General features: G+C 46.2%; 3 protein-coding genes across 4 annotated transcripts; all 3 read right to left on the bottom strand.

The window, feature by feature from the left end:
* Positions 3,386–4,313, bottom strand: LOC8075164 (vacuolar iron transporter homolog 2). The gene has a single exon (XM_002452801.2). It carries the CDS (start codon positions 4,154–4,156, stop codon positions 3,440–3,442), a length of 717 nt encoding a protein of 238 aa, XP_002452846.1. The 5' UTR covers positions 4,157–4,313; the 3' UTR covers positions 3,386–3,439.
* On the bottom strand, positions 6,764–12,778 carry LOC8075163 (autophagy-related protein 13a). Of its 2 annotated transcripts, none has more exons than XM_002452800.2 (3): positions 11,078–12,778; positions 7,639–7,808; positions 6,764–7,450 (listed from the first exon to the last, which is right to left on the bottom strand). In XM_002452800.2, the coding sequence occupies exons 1-3, from the start codon at positions 12,221–12,223 to the stop codon at positions 7,159–7,161; spliced, it is 1,608 nt and encodes a 535-aa protein (XP_002452845.1). In that variant the 5' UTR covers positions 12,224–12,778; the 3' UTR covers positions 6,764–7,158. The 2 variants fall into 2 exon arrangements, with proteins under 2 accessions (XP_002452845.1, XP_021315490.1); XM_021459815.1 differs by having other exon boundaries at positions 11,612–12,777.
* LOC8075162 (RING-H2 finger protein ATL79) lies at positions 16,554–17,505 on the bottom strand. The gene has a single exon (XM_021460574.1). It carries the CDS (start codon positions 17,408–17,410, stop codon positions 16,817–16,819), a length of 594 nt encoding a protein of 197 aa, XP_021316249.1. The 5' UTR covers positions 17,411–17,505; the 3' UTR covers positions 16,554–16,816.

Genomic DNA, 22,113 nt, shown 5'->3' with positions numbered 1-22,113 from the left:
TCGTCGTTGCCACGGTTGAAGCTTGCATATAATATCTAAGGTTATATGATCACGACCCAGTTCATTCAAGCTTAGTTAGGCTGTAAAATATATTTGTCAGAGTATTGAGATCTGCAAGACAGTCCCCAAGACATCTTCCATATGCAGATTGAGATCTGCACCTTCCCAGCTTTTTTATGTTTTGCACCTGGAGCTGCAGGCTGGCGGCGCTGCTCGTGTGAATACGCGTGACTCTCCGAGAGCCAACGCCACGGCTCGCGTACGCGCTGAACGCCAGGACGGCGCGACAACTGAGAGCGGCCGCCCGGCGTGGACCGCCGGACTCACCGGGTGTTCCTGCCGTGTGCCCGTGTGTGCTAGTGGTGTGGCCTGTGGCGTGCTCGGCGCAAGACGGAGGCACTGGTAAGTACGTGGTACTGCTGTGCTGTGATTCGCTGGATGTGCGTCCGCTATATTCAGTGATGGAGCTAGAGCAAATTTAAGAGAGATACGCTATGCCTGTGTATACATATAATTTTATCATAGGGTTATATATATAGTAAAAATTTGATCATAATCATTTTTTTTTCATAATTTCGTGGGTACGGCCGCACCCATTACTAACTATATAGCTCCGCCTCTAGCTACGTTGTGTGCGTGGCGGCCAAGGTGCAGGTCTTCCCCATAAGGAAACTGCTCCTCCTCGAGGAGTCCTCTCACCGACCTCTACCGCCACCGCATCAATCCCTCTCCTCTCTTCTATTCGGCGATCTCGTCAGGTGATTAGAGGTTTCATAGATCTAGATTTGTTCTCTGTTTCTCTTAGAATTGGGTTTACGGTGTCCTCGACGATGTGATGACAAGGGTCACGTAGACACAGCCACGACGGCCGAGACCTCAACGCTAGCAGTGCTCGGGTAAACCATGGGATTAGGCCATGCCAGCGCGAACGATGCCATGCACGAGATTTAAAGCGAAGCAAAACTGGTGAGGACTGCAGTTGAGGTTTGACCATCTTGTTTACCCGAAAGCCAGTTGCACGAGCTTCCCAATGAAGCTTTCACCCCGACAAAAGAGCGACCAGAGAGGTAGATACATAAAGGTCAACATACCTTTGTCACTGAAATGCTGGTTCACGAATTGAGCACCCACGCCACAGTCCCAGCACGTTCTAGCGAACTTCGGGCAATTTTTGCGAGCACCATGGCTACAACCTACATCATGCCCAAGTGCTCACCTTGATGCAACCAATGGTGCAAAAAACATGATATTAGTGCTTAAGACTTTTTGTTAGAAATTAGACGCCAAATTAGCCTTGTCCACTATCATTTAGGGACTTAACGAATTCAGGATTTTCCGTTAAAACTAACAACCATTAGCTCTTTTGTCGCAATGCTTAAAAGGTCTAAACCTTGCTAATTTCAACTATCAAGCATTTCATACAAGAGTCCACACTTTATACTAACCCATAGAAACAAAACATATAGACATTATTTAACTATTTGGCACAAGATAATTCTCCAAAAAGGGAACTTTCTAATCATAATCCAAAATTGTATTGATGTCCAAAACGATTTGAATTACCAGTGCCGAGGGAGTATACTATTACCGTATTGTACTAAGTAGAAAACAGAAAAACATATGTGGTTTCACGAGCCCCTTCCTTGAGTCCGTGGTTCGGCGCTAAAGACTAACTAGAGACCGGGTATGGTATCAAATTTATCCCCATGGGGTTCTAAATGCCCTATCATCTTTATCATTGGGTCTCACATACTCCCCCATTTAGAAAATTTGACGTCATCGTCGAAACCTAGCAGGACGAATGTCGAGGAGCGACTCTCTTGGCCACATTCATATTTCTAGTTCCCTAGGCCAAGTATCATGCCCTCACAGAAGCCATGCACAACCCGTCCAAGGTTTCAAACCATACGTAACTATGACATCACGAGAGTTGGCTCTGATTACCATTTGAAAGCCTCGACCTAGGATGACAGCTAAGGCTCACTCTACACGTTGAAGGCACCACACCTACTAATTTAGTCTCTTGCACTTTCATCTTCGTTTTGCGCAAAAAAATCGATTCGGAGTTAACAGCTTCCCAGGTTCAGCCTTTTAACTTGTTTCAACTCTTCTTGAACTTTCAATATGATACTAAAGTTTGGTCGCTACAGTACCACGCAAACTCAGTCCAGCCCACAGCCGCTATAGTATTGGACCTCATTCCACTAGGTCTCATAGATATGTTATGTTATAATCTCAGTTTGCTTCTCTAGTTTTATAGCCACATCACACGTTTTGTTTAGGGTCCTCCAAATCGTAGGACGGCCCCTACTATCAACATATTTGGTGGTGTACGGGCGAGGGGGGAGGGGGAGCAGCGCGTGCACATGGTCGGGGATCTCGAGCGAGCACCCAACCACGTCGGATCTCAAGTGCTCGTAACATCTAGCAAGATTCGGCAGAGGCGCAGGGCCCAATGGGATCCAAGCGAAGGCACGGCGGTAGCAGGTGGGGAGGATGGTGGCTGGCGGTGGGGAGCGCCACAGTCGGCATGGCTAATAAGGTGAAAGCGGGCGAGGAAAGAGCGACGAGATGAGATGGGGAGGGGAGCTCGACGAATGGCAGTCATAGGGTGGAGGCGGATGGCACACCAGAGTTGAGCTAAGGTTCTAGCCAAGGTGGCTAGTGAGAAAAAATATTCCGCCGCTAGGGCATGGTTAGTGCTCATGGCAGGCCAGGTTAATGGGTTAAACAGGCTACCAAACATCTCTATGGTGACACCATGAAATTTAGATGTAGGAGATAGACACCCATCCAAACAACTCGTTCACATAACAAATTGCAGCTCAATTCGGCATTCAAATCCGGTTCATCAGAAAAGAAAAGAAGACATGAGCTGCAATATCCACAGAAATCAGTTCATTGCGCGCCGCTATAATATCCGAGTCCGAACATGGACACTTTAATATAAGGCTAGTTTCAGTGGAGGTTTCACCAGGATGTCATGCACATTTATTAGAGCGTCATGTGAGCAAAATTGTATTTTTTGCATGAAACGAAGAGGAGAGAGAAGGAAGTAGTTTCACCATGGTGAAACTTTGCGGGCGTTGTTTCCCACGCGGTGAAACGGGATGAAATTCTCACTGCGGGCTAAATCGTTTCACCATCTTGCATGTGATTCAATCATTTTGCAGTAATTAAATGCTTTGCCCAGCCTAGAAAACGTCAAGGTGAAACTCATGCATTGTGAATGTTGTTTCATTATTCGTTTTATTGACGCTCTGTCGGCGGATTTGTTTTGGAAACAGTGCATTGAAACGGGCCACTGAGACTAGCCAATTGTGATCCATTTATTGCCAGTGCGTGACAGGCGATACCACCAGACTCCATCATGTGCCCATCGTCGTATACCGATCATTTATTGTTTACTAAGTAATCAAATACAGTGGACACATGTGATTTATGCGGACGCGACATGCGTCTTGAACGCCAAGCTGAGCAGCCTGAGGATCCCGAACGTGACCGCCATGGCCAGCCAGCCACCCAGGAGCACGCGGACCCCGGAGCGGACGATGCTGGCGCCGCCCAGGTACGCGCCTGCGGCGCCGAACCCGGCCAGGCCCAGGCTGCTGGCCGCGCACACCGCCGCCACCCTGATCGCCCAGGGCCGCACGAAGGCGCCCGACAGCAGCGGCAGCGCCGCGCCCACCGCGAACGCCAGCGCCGACGCGGCCGCGGCCTTGGTTGGGCTCGGCAGCCTTTCCTCGTCTCCGCCTCCGCCGCGGCCAACTTCGCTGCTGCTGCTGCTGCTGTCGTCGTCGCTGCTGCCGCGCTCCGAGTGCGCCACCTGGATGTCGTACTGCGCGTACACGGACACGAACTCGCCCACGGCCATGCTGCAGGCGCCGGCCACGAGCCCCGCCAGGCCCGACACCAGCATCTCCCGCGCGCCGTCGTGGACGGCGCCCACGCCGATCATGAGCGACGCCACGGACACTAGCCCGTCGTTGGCGCCCAGGACGGCGGCGCGGAGCCACTGCGCGCGGGCCAGGTAGTCGTTGACGACGCAACCGGCCGGCGATCCGTGGACTACCGCCGCCGCTGCCTCGACGTCGGCCTTTCCGTGTTTCGGATTGGTGGGGAACTTAGGGGCGTCAGAGCTGAGGTTGGGAGCCATGGATAATGGAACGGAAGCTCCGAGGGAGGTGCAAGGGGCGATCGATGTGATGGGAAAAGGTGGAGGAGGTGCAAATAGAGATGGCGATGGGAGCGTGGATGCCACACGCTTGGTCTTGGTGCGAGGTGCCCTATATATGAAGTTCTGGACAGGTCTGTTCGGTGGCATCGATAACGAACGGCTGGAGGAAACAGATTTTAGCTTATCAGCAAAGGCGTAAAACATGGATGCGGTGCTGCGAGGGCTCTCGTTCGTTTGAGGCTAATCCTGGCAGGAATTAATCCTGGTGAGAGTTTTAGCTATATATAATTTAGGGCTCGTTCGATACCTAGAATGAATCCTACCTAGATTGCTTTACAAATCTATATAAGCACTGGTCAGTTGGAATAATTCCTAGTGCATTTTTGAAGAAACAAACGAGGCCTCTCAGGGTTGATTTCCTTGGAACCGAACGTGGCCTGAATGTTTCCCTTTGAATGTCTTCCTGATATCACTGGGCCCGTTCGGTTGATCCGGTTTGGGTGCCTGAAATGATTCCAGATGAATTTGCTTCACTAATTTGCATAGTTTAGATAAGCTAGAATAGTTTTTGGGCCAAAACCATGGCAACCGAATGCAGTTCTGTAATAAATTTTAAACTCAGTTCTGTCGGTAGCACTTTCAGTTGTTTTGAGTTGGGAGGTGAGCTGGTTACGCTCGTCCTTTTGGTCGGTTTAAGGTTCAGTTAGTGATTGCTAGTCAGTTTGTAAACATGCTTAGGTATCCGCTGGTCTCATATTCTGTGTGATTTTCCGTTACATGTTAATGGAGCTGACGCTTCCTCGAGTTGGAAAAAAAAAAGCGGAAAAAGATGGCCCTAGCTTGGAACGAATAAAGCTACTCGATCGATCCGGCGTTCATCTTCATCCTTTACCAGATAGGAGAGTTCGAGCGCTCGGTGTCCCCGCCGGTGGACCGTGTGGACGGTGGCCACGAGTTGTGTGGACTGGCCGCAAATGCTTTCAGTTTTGTAGTGTTTGTTTTGTCGTTGAGTTTTTTTTACGTAACCGAGCAGCGCCAAACAACATACCCAGAAAAAAGTGGCACTAAATCGATCAAAACCACAGCGTGTTAACCTAGATCTACAACGTCATTTTCTGAGTGCTTACATTTTTTTTTTTTTGAGCGCTCGGTCCCCGCTGGTGGACCGTGGACTGGCGGCGTGGACGGCGGCCACGGCCGGGTTATGGGCCCTGGTCCGGCATCAACATGCCAAAGATCTCATCATACGCGCATTACACCATCGGCAAATGCTGCCCGTTTTGTAACCATTTTTAACCACTTTTGATCAATAAAGTATACCCAATGATTCAAAAAAAAAACCAAGCAGCGCCAAACAATGTACCCGGCAAAAAAAAAGGCACTAAATCGATCAAACCAGTGTGCTAATGTGCTATAACCTATATCTACGTCGTTACTTCCTCTATTTCTGAATAAATCAATTTCTAAACTGGTCATAAGTCAACATTTTTATATTAGGGCAAAATTATAGAAAAGAAAGTATAAATATTTGGTCTAAGGAAGAATTGTAATTTGACTTAAGATAATTCTAGAAATTGATTTATTCAGAGACCGAATAGTAATTAGAGAGACCTACATTTGGATTAATCCACTAACTAAAGCCATTTCTTGATTTTGCTTACATTTTATTTCTAAAATAATGCTGCAGCATAGGAGAAAGTACTACCATATACTGCTTTATTCCTGAGTAACAAATAAACACCTCTTTTTTTTTCTTATAAACAATATGTGATGTTTGGTCTGAGGAATCATCTGATTATAGATGGGTGTGCTACATCGTAAGTTAATTCTTTGAATTTGGGAACGTATCTTGTGGAAACCATAACCTTCATGAAAACTCATGCAAACCATGACAAAAAAGTCGTCGAAATTCACCAAAAAAAATTATGCATGTACATGATATGATGATACACAACCTTATAAAATATCTGGGAGCTGATCGCACTACTTTCGTCAGGAACGATCTGTTCTATCGTAGCGACTAGCAAACATGATACGAGCAGAAAATTTCGGGACATAAAAGGTGCATGGCGTCGCTTTATTCTGATTTGTCGTTTCTTCGAAGTAAGGTATAAGAACAGAAGAGAATGCCGGTAAGATGTGATCTTGGTTGCATCTCGAACAGTCGACATGAAAATATGGAACGAATGGTTCAATTCCCCCTCAATCTTCAAGGGGATTTCTATCCAAACTAGCCCTAAGAAATATGCAAAAACCAGGACAGATCACAAGGCATATGAATGTAGGAGCTAAAAGAAGCAGCAACGTTCCAAGAATTCATATTTTGAAGTTGTTGCTTTTCGGTTCCAGGGGCATAATAAAAAATGATAAGATTGTAAAGATTGCACGTCCAAAAGAAAAGGAAAAAAAAAAACTTCAGAGGTTCAATTCCAGTCAAACCAACCAAAAGGAGAACGTGAAAAGGGAAATCTGTAACTCAGTTCCAAACCCATGGAATGCATGTTGCCCAAAACACAAACATACGTTCTCAGATCAGGTCATCTGCATGATATCAGAAAACCAGTAAGAAACAGCTTGATAGGTCCATCGATGGAAATATACGACAGGAAACAGAATAAATAGTAAACAGTTTAGTCTAGTTACATGATCGATGATACCACACGCCTAAGCGCTGTGGCTGTCACAGCCTCACAAGCGCTTAGTAACATTGTATCCAAGTTGGTTTCCCTTGTATACAGACACACTATGAACAAAGGCACACGATATTCCTGCTTTTGAGTTTAAGAATGAGAAGTTTTCCAACAATAGAATCAATGGCGGCCTGCGTGTTCTCTTTCAGAAACAAGCGCCAGTTGATTAGTTATTTACATGGACAAGTCTAAAATGAGGAGTTACCCAAGCTCACCATATGATTCTACTCTACAGTTTGGACCCTTTGACCTTTCACCTGTTAAGGAACGGAACCACAGGCTGCATCTACACTAGGGTTTATCCAATGAATCTTGCAGCCTAGACCTACTACGTGCTAGGAGGTTCTCCCTTATTTCTTTGAAAGATTCGAACTCCTCCAGTGCATCGGATGTCCTGCGGGACATGAAAGAGCTGGTGCTTCCAGCTTCCATAGATTCACCCCTTGATGTATGAGATGAGTAGCTAGAATCTCGCAGGGGGCGAGCAGATTTCAGCAGGTGAACAAGATACCCAACAGCAGCATCTTGGGATTTATGGGATGACGAACCAGCCTGATCCCCTGTGTCCTTTCCGCCACTACTCCTGTAAAGTTGCATGGTTTAATCAGCAAAGATTCACTAATGAGTGCTGCAGTTTCCAAGCTACGAGACTGCCAATGTTGCTTAACAAATTGAACAACCGAGTAAAAAAACAAAAAAACAAATCAGTTGACATATACAGAACTATTGCACAGAATGATCAACCAAAGATGAAGTAGGAGCAGAAGATACCCTGGTCGTGAATCTGGATCAACATCATCCACAGCAAAAGGAAAATCCGCATCATCAGTATCATCCTGCATGGACAATCTGCTTGAACTTCTTGAGAACCCAAGTCGTGGTGAACCACTAGAAGAGAAGACACCAGAGAACCTGCCAGATTCATCCCTACTGTCCTTAATCTGCACATATGTACCAAGAAAGGTTAAAACAAACAAACTCAGTGAAAATGTTAATACATTCCAAATTCAGGCAATCAACCCTGCTTTGTAATAAAATGCAAAGAACAACTGCCTAATACAAGAAATTTATGGAGCAAAGTGTAAACCCCATAGATATGCCAAACCAGAATCAGAACAGAAAACTGCGTTACACACAACACAAGCATACAAGGAAAACGAGGAGGTAGTCAAATCCATTTATTCCCACACTTCCCACAATAACGGAAGAGTAGGTGAGGCACGTTCATTTAATGGGAAAGCTTTTCCTTGGTAGGCTCCCATGGAGTCAGGGACCTTTCCCTTTTATAATCTCTATATAGATTTTCGTTGCTTCAAGCTTCCTCTGTTTGTGTGGAAGGAAAGGATCCAGGATGTTTTTTCATTTACCCAAGCCTACCAATTCCTCACCCTTCCTCATAGAGTTCTTCCTTTCATGCCCTACCTACCACTCCCAATTGATTCATAGATTTGGGAAACTTGAGTGTGGATCAACTAGAGCACTCAAGACTCCTGTGCTACTCCCCCTGGCGTCTCTAGTCTCTTTTCGATGACGACATCCCCACACTACAAATCATCAAGGTTTCTAGAACCTTTCAGAAGTATTATTATGATAATCTCAATGTATTTTTAGGATGCAAATCTGACAACCAGTCACAAAAGGTATTCAGGTACCAAACTACGAAGGAAAGACAAATCTATGGAAAAGCAAAGTCACTCAATGTTTCTTTACTGTGGCATTGTGAAGGATAACATCAACTTAGTTTGGCAACAAATTCAAACCGTTCCTGATATCAGTAGATCTTTGTAATCACTATTACCGAATACAAGTCCACCAAACTTTCCTTAATATTCTAGAAATACAAATGCAACAATTTCAGTGTATTTTGTAATATTTCCTATTATTCCCTTCACCTGACAAGCAATCACCTATCTCGTGATGTTGATTGATTAGGCAATACTATGGACGACATTATAATTCTTGTCCATGAGTACAAATGGACTTTTATTTGGAGTCAAAGGGAGTAGCAAAGTACATGGCAAATGAAACATCCAATGCAATGTTTTCTAATCGGCTTATCGTTCCTAATTGATCTAGTACCGATCAGGACAATTAACCAACGATCAACTTTATATCATATATGTATGGTTATATATACCATATACTATATATTTATATAGTAGACATCAAGCATCAAGACTATTTCTACTTGGTTACTTACCTGTGAGATTTGACTCCATATTTTTGTCCCCGACTCCATATGTATGGCTGGAGTGGGAGTAAGGACTGAGGAGAGAGAGTGGGGGTGAGGTATATAAGAAAACCCTAATGGGCCTGGACCAAATAAATATAGCCCACTAACTGAAGCAGCCCATCTGTCTATTTAGTTCCGATCGACCCAGAGACCTAATCAGACGATTAATCGCGAGTAATCGACGATTTATCGGACGACCAGGTTTCAGTTCGCTCTGATCTAATCGGAGGGCCTAATCGAGTGCCAAGTACCAATAAGGATGATTAATCGGACAATCAGAAAACATTGATCCAATGGCAAAAGAATACTGCCACTTTATCAAATTTGGCAGTTCAAATTCATTGTATCTCCAGTCTCCAGACCTTACAAGCCAAAGGGAAGCCTGGTTAAGCACTTAAATATGCAAATGCATCTTGTCCATAGCTGTCTGTTGAGTTTAAGATATTCCTACATAAAATACATAGATAACAAAACTTACTGAATTCACATTAATAGCTGATTTCAACACTGACATTTTATTCCTGGGGAGTGTCTGAAACATGCCACTAATTCTTTAACCACACCATCACCTAGAGAAACACAAACTGCAGCCCATTTACAAGTGACAAAAAGAGAGACCTTAAAAGGAAAACAACACCACTGTGCTAGCCACAACACATGTTGATGGTCCAAGCAATCGATTATAACCATGAAGGGGGGGGGGGGGGGGGGGCTTATTTATGCATCATGAGCTTGATGGAGAAACTGATTGTGGGTTGGCTTCCAGTATGAGACATGAGTAGCATACTAAATGGTCAACACACCAAATTGCCAGCTAAACTTCAAAACAATTGGCACTTATTTTAAAAGATAGTTTCACTGGACATTTAAAGAATAAAGTGCTCAAATTATTCATGATGACAGACCAAGCTACAGTGGGCGATAATAAGATGCAATCAGAACATGTTAAGAAAAATAATGCACAATATGTGGCCACATCATCATTCATGGCTATATATAGTATATGTTATATACATGCTGAAGATAAGTTAGACAGGTAGTGTAAATCAACAAAAGAGCAAATTTGGTGGAGGTAGACAGACAGGGAATAGCCAGTACACAGTAAGATTGGTGTAACTAGGTTATCCTACTACACTAATGCAAATACTACAAATCTGTGGAAGGAGAATATGGTGAACTCTAGGGGGGAGAACACCATCCAATACCCATGGGGATGGGTTTATTTGAACAAACCCTTGCATGGATCAAACTGCATAACAGCTAACAGGGCAGTAACTACGGACAGTCTCATAACCAAGGGATGATGGTCAAATTATCCTGTATACTGTGTTGACAAGTAACAACACAAATTTGAACTTTACAGGAAATTAGCTTGCTTTCAAGCATATTAGCCAAGTTTTACAGGCTGAAAGACTGCTAGTTCATGGAGGCTAAATATCTAAAAAAAGGATTGCAAGAATTTAGTGGGGCTATCAATTATCATCTACAATTCGTGGAACACATGGAAAGGAAGAAATGAAAAGATTTTCCATAATGAGGCATTGAGTATCCTTGAAATCACAAAACCAATTCCAAGAAGATAATAAGACAACAAAGGCATATGCTGTTATAGTTCAGTTGTTAGGCACCTAGATGCTACTACAAGTTTAGTGCTGACTATCTTTGACTTATTGTCATTTTGGCAACAGTAGTCAGCCTCAGCTGTTTCTCAGTTATTTCAGTGAGCTTGTGTCTCTTTCATTTCTAAAATTAGCAGTTACTATTGAATTATTTTCTTCATCTAAACAAAGCAGAAACCCCTGTCAACCTTTCCAGGTAAAGAAAAATACTGAAAATTAGCTTCCAACAAAAAAAGTACCTGCCTTTAAATTGAAGCTCCAATGGATGAACACACTAACTAAATCATAAGGTTCATAATTCCCAAACAAGCACACAGACATCACCTAGTTTACTAAGGACAAGAGGGAGTAAAATCACCTTTGAACCAGGCGGCAAGTTTGCATAGAGATCTCCCATGCGGATGCCATCCGCCCTTTTGAACGACCGATTGGTCTCTGTAGGTGACTCCTGCATCCCTGCTTCCCCTCGGACATTTTTTGGCGAAGGTGGAGGAAACATGAAGGCCCTACTGGGTTCGGACATGTTCCGAGGGTGCACAGGGCCCCTGCCACCGCCCGCCTGCGGTATGCTCATTGGTGCAGTCTCACCGCTAAACCGTGAGTGCAGATAGCCAAACGTCGGCGGCGAGGGCGTGGGCGACGCGTAATGGGCCGGCGGAGGCGAGAATTTCGCCGGTTGCCCCAGGGTGTGCGGCCAGGGCGCTGGCGACGCCCAGCTGTTGGGGCGCCGCGACGGCTGCGGAAAGTGCGAGCCGGCGGCCTCCGTGAGCGAAGCTGGGAAGGCACGCATAGGCTCGGCCGCGGGGCTGCCGACGTAATCCGTGATGATCGCGGCGGACGCGAGGGAAGTGACCTCGAAATTGAAGGCGGCGAGGCTGGGGAGGTACTGTACCGAGACGACGAGGCGGCCGAGCTGGGTCTCGACGGGGGCGAGGCGTTTAGTGCGCATGGCCGCCTCCTCGGCGCGGGAGAAGGGCGTGGCGAAGGAGCCGACGCGGTGGCCCATCTCGTAGTTGTACACCTGGCCAGACGACGCGCAGAGCGTGCGGAAGGCGCGGTAGGCCGGGAGGAAGCGGAGCGCGGCGTAGAGTGACCTGAGCAGCGTGATGCAGCGCTTGTACGCCCTGTTGACCGCCAGCCCTTCCCCCACGGCGGCGGGCGAGGGCCAGGGCTCGCACGCCACGGTCCACCTCTCGAGCACCTCCTCAGGTCCGCCGCCCGACGGGGCCAGGTACACGTCCACCACGAGCGGCTCCCCGGTGGACGGCTCCGGCAGGTGCTCCGCCGCGGGCGGCGGCGGCGGCGCGTGGAGCGGCAGGTGGAACCACCGGTCCCGCCTCCGGAACGCCGCCGACGCCGCCGGGGGCGCAGGCGCCAACGCGTTCGGGCGCGGCGACCGCACGGCGAGGATGGCGTGCAGCGCCTTGAGTAGGAACTGTGGCACCATCAGCTCCGCGCCGGCTCGGCCGCCGCCTGCGCCCGCCGAGTCCGACAGGCTCGCCATTGCGGATCCCGAAACCGATCCCTCCTCAGCCCGGTAGCAGCGGCGACAGCAGTAGTCAAACTGTACCGAAACCCGCCGCTCTGCATGGCTGCATAAATCTGGCCGGCGCGGGTGACCCGGAGGGCGATCGAATTCGAATTGTTCGGGAAGGAGAAACAGATCTGCGAGACGACGGGGGGAGTTGGCTTCGCGCAAAGGCCTGGGACGACGACGATGATGGGAATTGGGGATGGATGGATGGATTCCTCCCCGGTTTTGAATCCGGCTAACGGGTCGCTGTTGGTGCCGTCACGGCAGCACGGATTTACTAGTAATTATCTTGGGCGTTCTAATGATTTGGTGTCTTGCTACGAGTGGCGAGGGATTTGTTTGTAGCTTCGCTGTCGCGGACCCCCAACAACCGCTGCGATCGCGGCGCGGGTTTGCACGTGGTTTCTCCGATTTGAGAACGTTTCGGTTCCGGGTTGGTGAAATTGCAACTTCCGATCGAATCTAAAAGAATAGAAATGTTGATCGGCGCCTGTGGATGCACTGTCGTGCACGTAGTACGTTTGTTTGTGATCTTGGACTTGGTTTTGCCGGGATGGGAGGAAGGATGCTTCAAGGGAGTGCACCGTCTCTCTCTCTCTCTCTCTCTCTCTCTCTCTCTCTCTCTCTCTGAGGAAAAACGCCATCGTCGATTCGCTCGTTATCCGCTGCTGGCGGCTGCGCTTGCTTTGGCGTGTGAAGAATCGCCAGACGGCGGAAGTGCTTGCTTGTCTGTACAAGTGCACAGTGTACTAGCCTTGGACTTTTGGCAATTGGCATGGACTAGGGGGCTAGGGGCGCAGGTCGTGCCTACTCCAAGTGTTTAGAGCTAAACATTGGGCGTCACAATTAGCTTCAAATGTGACTATTTGAATGGTTAAAAATTCAAAATTAGAATTTGACCCTAATATTAGCTTGTATATTCATTATACTTGCATCCTCTTCGTCTTCAATATCAATCCATGCTCTTTTATTTTGTTGTATGTGTTTACTAGCCCTGATACGCCGCTGCACCTGATGAACCGTCCACCAATACTTCGTAGCCAGACAGCACCTCCGGTCTCAAAACACATCAATAGTCGCAGTCATTTCTTCGCTTAAACTTATCTGCCGAATCTGTCAATCATTTAACAATACTTTCAGTCATAATTTTTCAGCCAAACTTATTTCGCGCCCCTTTCTCTTCTTGCCTGTGGCAAACAGCCCTTCTACTTTTTCTCACGACCGGTGCACCTTACTAGGATTGTAAAGCCAATTTAATAGTCTTTCCCAACAAATAGAATTTAAATTATAGCCAATTTCAATAGCAAGTTTGATTTGGTATTGAACCCAATTTATTAATTTCATGTGCCTAGATGTCTACATCAAAACAGCCTTAACTATTCCTATTTCTACATCGAAAATGGGACTAGAACTATGATGGTTGAGAACCAAAATAGAAACGAGACATAGAGGAATACAAATATTTTTAAAAAGTAACAGGAGTCAGAAACTTAGTCTTAGTGTGCCTACATACATGGCATGTTAGAAATTTTGTTGAAATGTCTCACGAGAATTCTTAAGGCTATTACTACCAAATGTGTTTGTACGTTGCAGCAAAACTCAATATCCCTTGAAATTGAACTTTGTACCATTATTGGACGCGAATGGGTCATAAGTTAGCCCAGTTATGGACCTGTGGTGTTGAATTCCTATTTCAACCTAGAAAAGAATATTTTTAGCATAGCAAAGACTCAAAAAAATTTAAAATCGATTATATCTTAAAAAATCAATACTTATGATACTAAGTAAATGTTATTAGATTTGTTATGTGATTTTTTTGTAGCAAATGTGACTATTTGAATGATTATAAGAATTTAAAATTAGAATTCAACCCTAATATCAGCTCTGAACATTATCTGGAATTAGTATCGGCTAGTTTCTTTTTTTTCTTTCGCAAAAGAGAGAGAGAAGATGCTGCTGGAGCCGGAGTAAGAGCAACTCCAACACTACCCTATATGCACTTGGCAAATCCTAATTTTTGGCAAAACATGGAAAAAGCTCCTCCAACACTACCCTATATGCACTTGGCAAAATAGGATGCTTGGCAAAAAGAGGGCCAACTAGCGTTGGGAGCGCTTGGCATCCTGCCTACGCGGTGGGACCCACACATTCAGCATGCACGCATGCCTTAAATAGATTGCAACTTTTGCATAAAAGTCCTTCTGATTTTTTCAGGAATCACAAGATAGTCTAAATTTGCCAAAAAAATAGCTAACTGTTGGAGAAGCCTCTTTTTTCACTTGGCATTTGAGCTTTACACTTGGTAAAATCCAAGATTTGCCAAGTGAAGTTTAGGGTAGTGTTGAAGTTGAAGTAAGAACCATGCCAAACAGTCCTTATATGGGAGGTTCAACGGAATCCTTATCTTTTCCTTTAAAAAACACACAGAATCCTTATCTCCGTGCCATTATCTGGAATTGGAAATGACACAATTTCCTCAATTGTACACTCTGCCGATAGTTCGTTGAATTCCCATCTGTGTACCAGGTCTTCCCTCGGCTCCATTATGCAAGTAGAATACCTACAGAATTCCAGAGCATCTCTCTGATGAGGAAGCTGACCGGCCGTGCAAATTTAGGTATCGTTACAAGCATCCCTTTTTCATAGAGAAGATAGGATGGGAGGAGGACATATATCCGATCCAAACGTGCGCCTCATGATCCCTAAAAAAACGCTGTGCTGTTAAATGTGTGGGGATGAAGAAAGTCAGCCGCCAAGCTTTAGACAGACAACACCTGTCTTTCTTCCTTTTCTGCTTCAGCTACGTGTTGATCGTTGGCTGATTGTATAGTAGCCCGCCAGTTGCTTCAACCACTAGATTGCCGACTAATGCCCCTCCAAACTTTCGCTCGCGTGTCGGCTTGCGATAAATATTTTCTAAACGGATGCTACAATTTGCTGCTGCTTATTTCATGAGCTTTTGCGTGGTCAAATTCCTTGGATATACCGTATGGACTCAGGGCTCCACTTCACTAGTGAAGTTGTTTTTAGATGACTTCAGTTCCATAAACAGCTTTATCGGTGGAGCTAGAGTCATTTTGGTAAACAGTTTGGCAAACACAGCTTTTTTCGTAAAATGTGCTCTCACGTCACGTAGGATGAAATGAAGCCAGAAGAAGCTTTTTTTTTTTTTTTGCTTATTTAACACCCTAAAGCTTTATTGGTGGAGCTATTTCGTTTTACTCTGTTTGGTACAAAACGAGACATGATGGCAGCTGGTTGAACCGAAACCGTGGGTAAACAGCACCTGTTGTCTGTCGTAGACGTAATCGATACTGTCATCGTCGATTCGTCGTAGCTGTAGACGTGTGGTAGTAGGAACCTAGACCGGTCGATGATGACTTGCGTTGCGACAAAGCCCCGGCGAGCATGAAACACGACTTGCACCTTTTTTAGAACTATAATATTTTTTTTTGCTCCTTTAACTTTTCTTTTATCTATAAAACTAGATTTTTTTCCCGTGCTTTAATTATAACTTTTTATTATAAAAGTCGTTTGTTTTTGCAATTCTATCACCAGCCCACCTGAATCAAATCCGTCGAGTTTGGTCCATGGACCGATTGGACCGAAACAACGCGTTCATGGCCCAATGTACCGTCCAGGATTGCCACTTGGTCCAGTCCAGCGCACTGTCACCCCCGGTCCGGTCCGGTCCGGCCCTCCTAACGCGCGGCAGGATTGCCACTTTGCCAGGATTTCACAAGCTCGGGACCGGGTGTTTCCTATCGAAATGAAACGGGCATGGGCATGGCTTTGCTTTGCAGCCCCAGGTAGTGGAGTCCGTCCAACAACAACAACAACAGTGTCCTGTCTGTACGAGCTGCTGCAGATGTGTGGTGCTTGGCGCCAGTGATAAGCGCCGCGCCCGATGCGAGCTGCTGCTGCTGCTGCTACGCCGGGGCCCCTGCCCAAGCGGCCAAGCCTGACTCCACTGCGACACCACCGCCGGACTCCGATGCTTCCTGCCGCGCCACGACCCAACAACTCGGGGTCGTAAAGTATGCCTAGCCTACGGGCACGACACGACGCTAGCCTATTCTCTGCTTTTGTCATTGCTTTCGTCTGTCTCCAGGGAATCCGCAGCATGCCATGGCATGCAATGCAATGTCAGTGTTTGAGCACGCTGCACTGCAATGACCAGCGTAATCGGCGTGCATGGTTCCAGACTTGCAGTCAACTTCCTACGCGACCAAGGATTCGCTACTCCTAATTTCAGGAAAAAAAAATCCAATCCAATCCAAGACACATGAATCATGATAATAATGGAAGAGAAATGATCGAGCCGTAATTCCATGCGAACTACTAGCAGCCACCATTCCATTCAATTTGCATTTACATACATTCTCCTACGCCATAATTAAAACACACGCCATGAAATGAAACCGTGAGGCATGGAGGACGGGAGCAGAGCTTGCTCCAGAGTAATGGGTACTCGCCGATCTTCGTCCCTTATCGTACGTGCCACGGCCACAGGCCGAGCGCAGCGACGACGGCACGGCAGCAGCCTTGCTGTGCTCGGCGCGGCTACGGCTCTCCCGGCCGCGACGGCGCGCGGCAGGTGGGGCAGGACGCGCGCGCCGCGAGCCACCCGTCGACGCAGGCGCCGTGGAACCCGTGGCCGCACGCCGGGAGCACGCGGACGCGCTCGCCGCCTTCCAGCTCGGACAGGCAGATGGCGCACTCCGCCTCCGCCCACACACCTGCACCACTGGCAGCACCGGTCGGCTCCGAGCCAGGGCCGGCGCCGGCTCTGGCAGCGGCGCCGGAGGGGAGCTTGGGCTCCTGCGCATCATGCGCCTGCGCCTGCGCCAGCTCCTGCTGCCCCAACTCCCGCGCGGCGCGACGGCGCGCGAGGCAGCGGAGGAGGAAGCGCGCGGCGGCGTGGAGGGAGAAGGCGAGCAGGGACACGCAGGCCAGGATGATGAGGATGGTGGCCACGTTGGAGAAGAAGGCGCGGGAGCTGGCGTAGGGGCCCCACGCTCCCGCGGGAGGCGCAGGCGGCGGCCGCGGGGGAGACGGCGAGGAGGCGATCATTGTCGTCGTCGTCGTCGTCGCCGCCGCCGCCGCTGCCGTGGCGTTCATGGAGGGCGAGGAGGTGTGGTTGGTCCGGCGCGCCATGGCTGTGGCTGGTGTGGAGGCAGGCCGCAGGCAGTGTGACCAGGCGACTGACGCCCGCGACTGCGACTGCGATCGCGAGCGGCTGCCGTTGTCTCGGCCTGCCTAGTGCCTGCTAGTTGGAGGTGTTCCTTTTGGGTTTTATCTTTCTCAGCTGCCCTACGCGCTACGAAGGCAGTTTTTTAGGGTGTACGTGTTGGCCATATGCATCGAGATGTGTGAAACAGTGGGGAGAAGTGTAAACACAGTTGAGAGAAGTGCAATACAGCTTATCTGGACCATCCAAATGTGCTCTGAGATTCGTGCTGCTGCACTTCTCTTAACTGTGTTCACACTTCTCCCTACTGTTTCACACATCTCGATGCATATTCAACGGTATAGATAAGCAATGCCCAACACGTACGCCTAAAAAAACTGCCTTCCGCTACAATAGGAGTCCTTGTCGGAAAAAAAAAAGGTGTAGGACAACTGTTCAATCAGAGCATGCTGCATCCGCGGTGGTACGGCTTTCGACTTGGGCCTTGTTTTAGATGTAAAAATTTTGAATTTCGCTATTGTAGTATTTTTGTTTGTGGTAAATATTGTCCAATAATAAACTAATTAGAGTCAAAAGATTCGTCTCGCGATTTATAGGCAAATTGTATAATTAGTTTTTGTTTTTGTCTATATTTAATGCTTTATGTATGTGTCGCAAAATTTGATATTTGATATGATGGAAAATCTTGAAAGGCCTAGGCTTCGTTGTTGTAAAATAAAGTTTAAGATTTCCGTCACATCAAATCTTTAAACGTATATATTAAACATTTAATATAAATAAAAAATAACTAATTATATAATTTATCTGTAATTTGCGAAATAAATCTTTTAACTCTAATTAGTTTATAATTAAACAATAATTAATAAATACAAACGAAATTGATACATTAGCTAAAACCAGCTAAACACGGCCTAAGCATTTACCACCGCGGATGTGCTGGGATGGAAAGCAGAAATGCTTCCAGAATACGTGCCTTTTTACCTCCAAAATTGAAAGTGTTATTTGAGTTGTGCCGAATGCGCGATCGACCTGTCTTAAGGCCTTGTTTAGTTTTCTAAAATTTTTTGTTTTGGGACCACTGTAACATTTTTGTTTTTATTTGACAAACATTATCAAATCATAGAGTAACTAGACTCAAAAGATTCATCTCGCGATTTACAGACAAATTGTATAATTAATTCTTGTTTTTATCTATATTTAATGTTCTATACATATGCCGCAAGATTCGATGGGACGGGAAATTTTGAAAAAAAAATTAACTACTTTTTAGAACTAAACAAGGTCTAAATTTATCGGCACTATCTTTTATGAAAGAACACTTTCCTAACAAATCTGCAGTAACTGCTGATGACAAATTGGCAATCACTTGGACGCGCCGGTTTAGAAAACTGACCTGGAACGTTCCGTCGCAGCTGCAAAATCCTAGTATGATCTCTATTCTCTATACCGGCGCGTCCAAGTAGGATTTTGGCCGTAGATAACTCCTGTCAATGTTTCGTCATCATCACTTCCCTAAACCTGTAAACCAGCAGCACATTGGCAGTAGATAACTCCGGTCAATGTTTGGTCCTCCTGCACCGAGAAGGTCCTATGGGCCAGTAGGTCTCCAACTGCTCTAACTTTTAGGGCCCTCGTCCTCATCGCCTTATCGAACGCATCAAAAGGGAAGGGCAGGCCCATTGGCTCAGTTCCCTAGTACTAGGCTTCAAAGTCGCAAGTGTTTGGTGCGCCTAGCAACAACATTTGCGGACTCATCTCTTTGTCACGAACTTGAACTTGAAGTACAGTAGGTAGTACTAATGTATACTTCTAGCATCTCCAACAACTCTCTAAATTAACTTAATCTCGCCGGTGCGCCCTGCTCGCCGGTGCTCGTCGCGCCCTACTTGCATGAGCTCGCCGCCCCGCTTGTAGGTGCAGATGATTGAGGATGGGAGAAACAAGAGCGAAGCACGTGAGAGAAGCGGAGGAGCTTGCTGGAGGCCTCGCCGGCGGCGGCCATGGCGGTGGGAAGATCGCCGGAGTCAGGGTCGAGGGAAAGTGCTGGCTGCCGGGGACTCTACCTACTATGTTTCACTAGATTCTGGATGCTAGCTGGCTTTCCTTGTGTCGGGTGCTAGCTGACCCCTTTTTTTATTTTAGTAAGTTTGAATAGCAAATTGTTGAAGAGAACTTTTTTTTTTGACTTGCTAAATAAAATAGCAACTCGCTAAAACTCAAGATTTAACAAGTGATTTTTACCAAGTTGTTGGAGATGCTCTAGTACTAATGACTACTGAACATTATACCCCTAACATCGAATGATCAAATGTTGGAGGGAAGGCGCTAAGTAAGGCCTTCGCCAAGACGCATCCATTCACTACCGTCCCATTCACATGTAAGTCTTCACCATGTAATGGAGGAAAAACATAAGTTGGATCCTTGAGATTCATTAAGTTAACATGGAGCTTACGTAATGTATGTGTAATGTTGTTGGCCACAGGTTTTGTGTGCTACACTGAACGATTCAAAGAGCATTGAGTGATCTAAAGAGCGTGATATATAAGTTGCACATGATGTAAGGGTCCGTGAAATTTACTTCTATCTTCCACCCATGAATTTAAGATATGCCCAAAACTTTGAATAGTTCCAAAATATCAAATACCAAATCAAAAAGATTAGTCCACAAAGTAGACTTCAATTATTTCTTCGAATTGAAAGGATCAAAACTGGCCATATGAGTTTTCAATGATTCAATTCCTATAGGAAAACCTCCTACAAAGCCTTTGGAACAAAAGAGCAATTCTAAATAATTTCTTTGAGATTACCACGGAACTCCTATGAAATTCCTACGTTTCTGCGCTGAACTGTGAAAATCGTATGGAATTCCTAATGTTCCAAAGGGCCCTATAGGAATATTTTTATAAAAAAAAACTAACATGAGCTCCAATCTCATTGTCTTGTTTCTGTCTTTTCTACATTGTTTTCAAAGACATCTTTCTGAGCTTTCTTTTTTTTTTTTCAAAATCCTTCGCTGTGTAAATCCTTTGTTCCAAAGGGTACCAAATAAACATTAGAGTAACATTTGACTTCCTCCGCGTGCTACTCAACATTGTCCTCTCCCTCAATTCTTTCAGTCACCTTCCTCCCCACATCGTGCTGAGGTAATACGGTCTCACTCTTCTCATGTGCACGCGTAGGCACAGCCACATAACACAAGTGCACATCAGATTAGACGGTGTGAAACAAGTGGAAACGCATGGGGCATGGCCATAGCCACATGCGGCTTTTAAAAATAACTTTGGGCGCGCAGCAAAGGGCGTGACAGCGTGAGCTCATTGGGCTCATGGCTGCCGACCGTGAGGGACAGGGACCAGCAAACGAACCGAGGACAGGAGGGGATTCGAGACCATGGGCCCCGGCAGCACCGCATTGGCCACCGGCCACCGGCGGGGATGGAAAGCGGCTGCCGGCCTGCCGCTCCTGCGCGTGCTTCTTCTCCTCGTCCTCGACCTGGAGGCTGGAGTTGTTCCGTCTCTGACCGCCGGCGCTTTCCCGCAGTGCGCCAGTGCCGCTTCTACGACGTCCGGCTCGGCGGTTCCCAGCTTCTGGGGTTTGAGCCATGCCCTGCCATTGCCGGACTGTGTGTCTGTGTTAGGAACAGAATGCTTCGATTTTCATGTACAACATACGGTAATTGTGCGTACAATGTTCCAAGTTCCATTCGTTATTTCTGAATATAACCGAGACGCTCATTGCAGGCTTTGCGCTCGTATTTCTTGAGCATTATCAACAATTCATACAGTGCTCCTCACTGGTGAACCCTTATCGGCCACTTTCCTAGAACGCCAGAGACAAGAAGCATGGTATGGTATTTTTAGAAAGTTTTTTTTATACTATTATACTATTATAGAAATGTGATTGCTCTTGGAACAAGGAACGAAATTGTTCCTAGATCGTTGTTCAGGGGGCCCACCCTATGCACCCCATCTGCCTCCATCTCAATTTGCCTATGTGATCCAATTTGTTAGAAGTTTTTTTTTTATAGTGCTTGACAAAAAAAATATGAACCAATTGAGAGAGATCAATTAGTAACAAAAATAGAAAGAACTGTCACGGCTCGTTTGGTTAGGGGTAAAGGGAATAGAAGTTTAGAGATAGGAGTTTAGAAATCTTTTATTTATTTGGTGGGAATGGGAGTTTGGGTGGAAAGGGAAAGAGGAGTTTAGAGGACCAACTCCCACTAATCAAGGGAGGGGTGGAAATTTGGTGGGACTTGTGTCCTTAATAAAAGAAAAGTAGATCATTACCGTCCATTGTGATTTGACTTTTAATTTTTCTCTCAAAACCTCCACACCAAACAAGAGATATGAATTCCCTCATCAATTCTCTTTCTTATTTCTCTCCATGAACCAAACAAGGGATGGGATATTTTTTTAGTAGTTGAGAGAGATAAAATAGTGAAAAATTAGAAGGTGCTCAGAAAAGACACTAACAATGCTAACTAGGTAAAGATAGTATCAAAATGTGTGGGATGAGTACCTACATTTTTTTTCTAATATGTTTCTTACTTACAGCTTGTGCAATAATGATCCGTTTAGTACGGCTCCTCTGAAAGGATCAGTTTTTCAATGAAAAACAGTGGAGCCAGAGCTGTTTTGGATGTGTCACAAATTGTGGCTCCTCCTAA

This window comes from Sorghum bicolor, chromosome 4 (genome assembly GCF_000003195.3).
Source record: "Sorghum bicolor cultivar BTx623 chromosome 4, Sorghum_bicolor_NCBIv3, whole genome shotgun sequence".
Lineage (NCBI taxonomy): Eukaryota > Viridiplantae > Streptophyta > Magnoliopsida > Poales > Poaceae > Sorghum > Sorghum bicolor.
Note: the sequence above shows the minus strand (reverse complement) of the source record. Positions and strands in the feature narration are given on the sequence as shown.

What these genes read in the sequence shown, in the direction of transcription:
- LOC8075164 (XM_002452801.2), bottom strand. Translation starts at nt 4,156, where the DNA reads ATGGCTCCCAACCTCAGCTCTGACGCCCCTAAGTTCCCCACCAATCCG.
- LOC8075163 (XM_002452800.2), bottom strand. Translation starts at nt 12,223, where the DNA reads ATGGCGAGCCTGTCGGACTCGGCGGGCGCAGGCGGCGGCCGAGCCGGC. An exon ending in ACTTGCCGCCTGGTTCAAAG is followed by an intron (nt 7,809 to 11,077) that starts GTGATTTTACTC and finishes ACATATGTGCAG; the next exon opens with ATTAAGGACAGTAGGGATGA. An exon ending in GATCCAGATTCACGACCAGG is followed by an intron (nt 7,451 to 7,638) that starts GTATCTTCTGCT and finishes GCAACTTTACAG; the next exon opens with GAGTAGTGGCGGAAAGGACA.
- LOC8075162 (XM_021460574.1), bottom strand. Translation starts at nt 17,410, where the DNA reads ATGGCGCGCCGGACCAACCACACCTCCTCGCCCTCCATGAACGCCACG.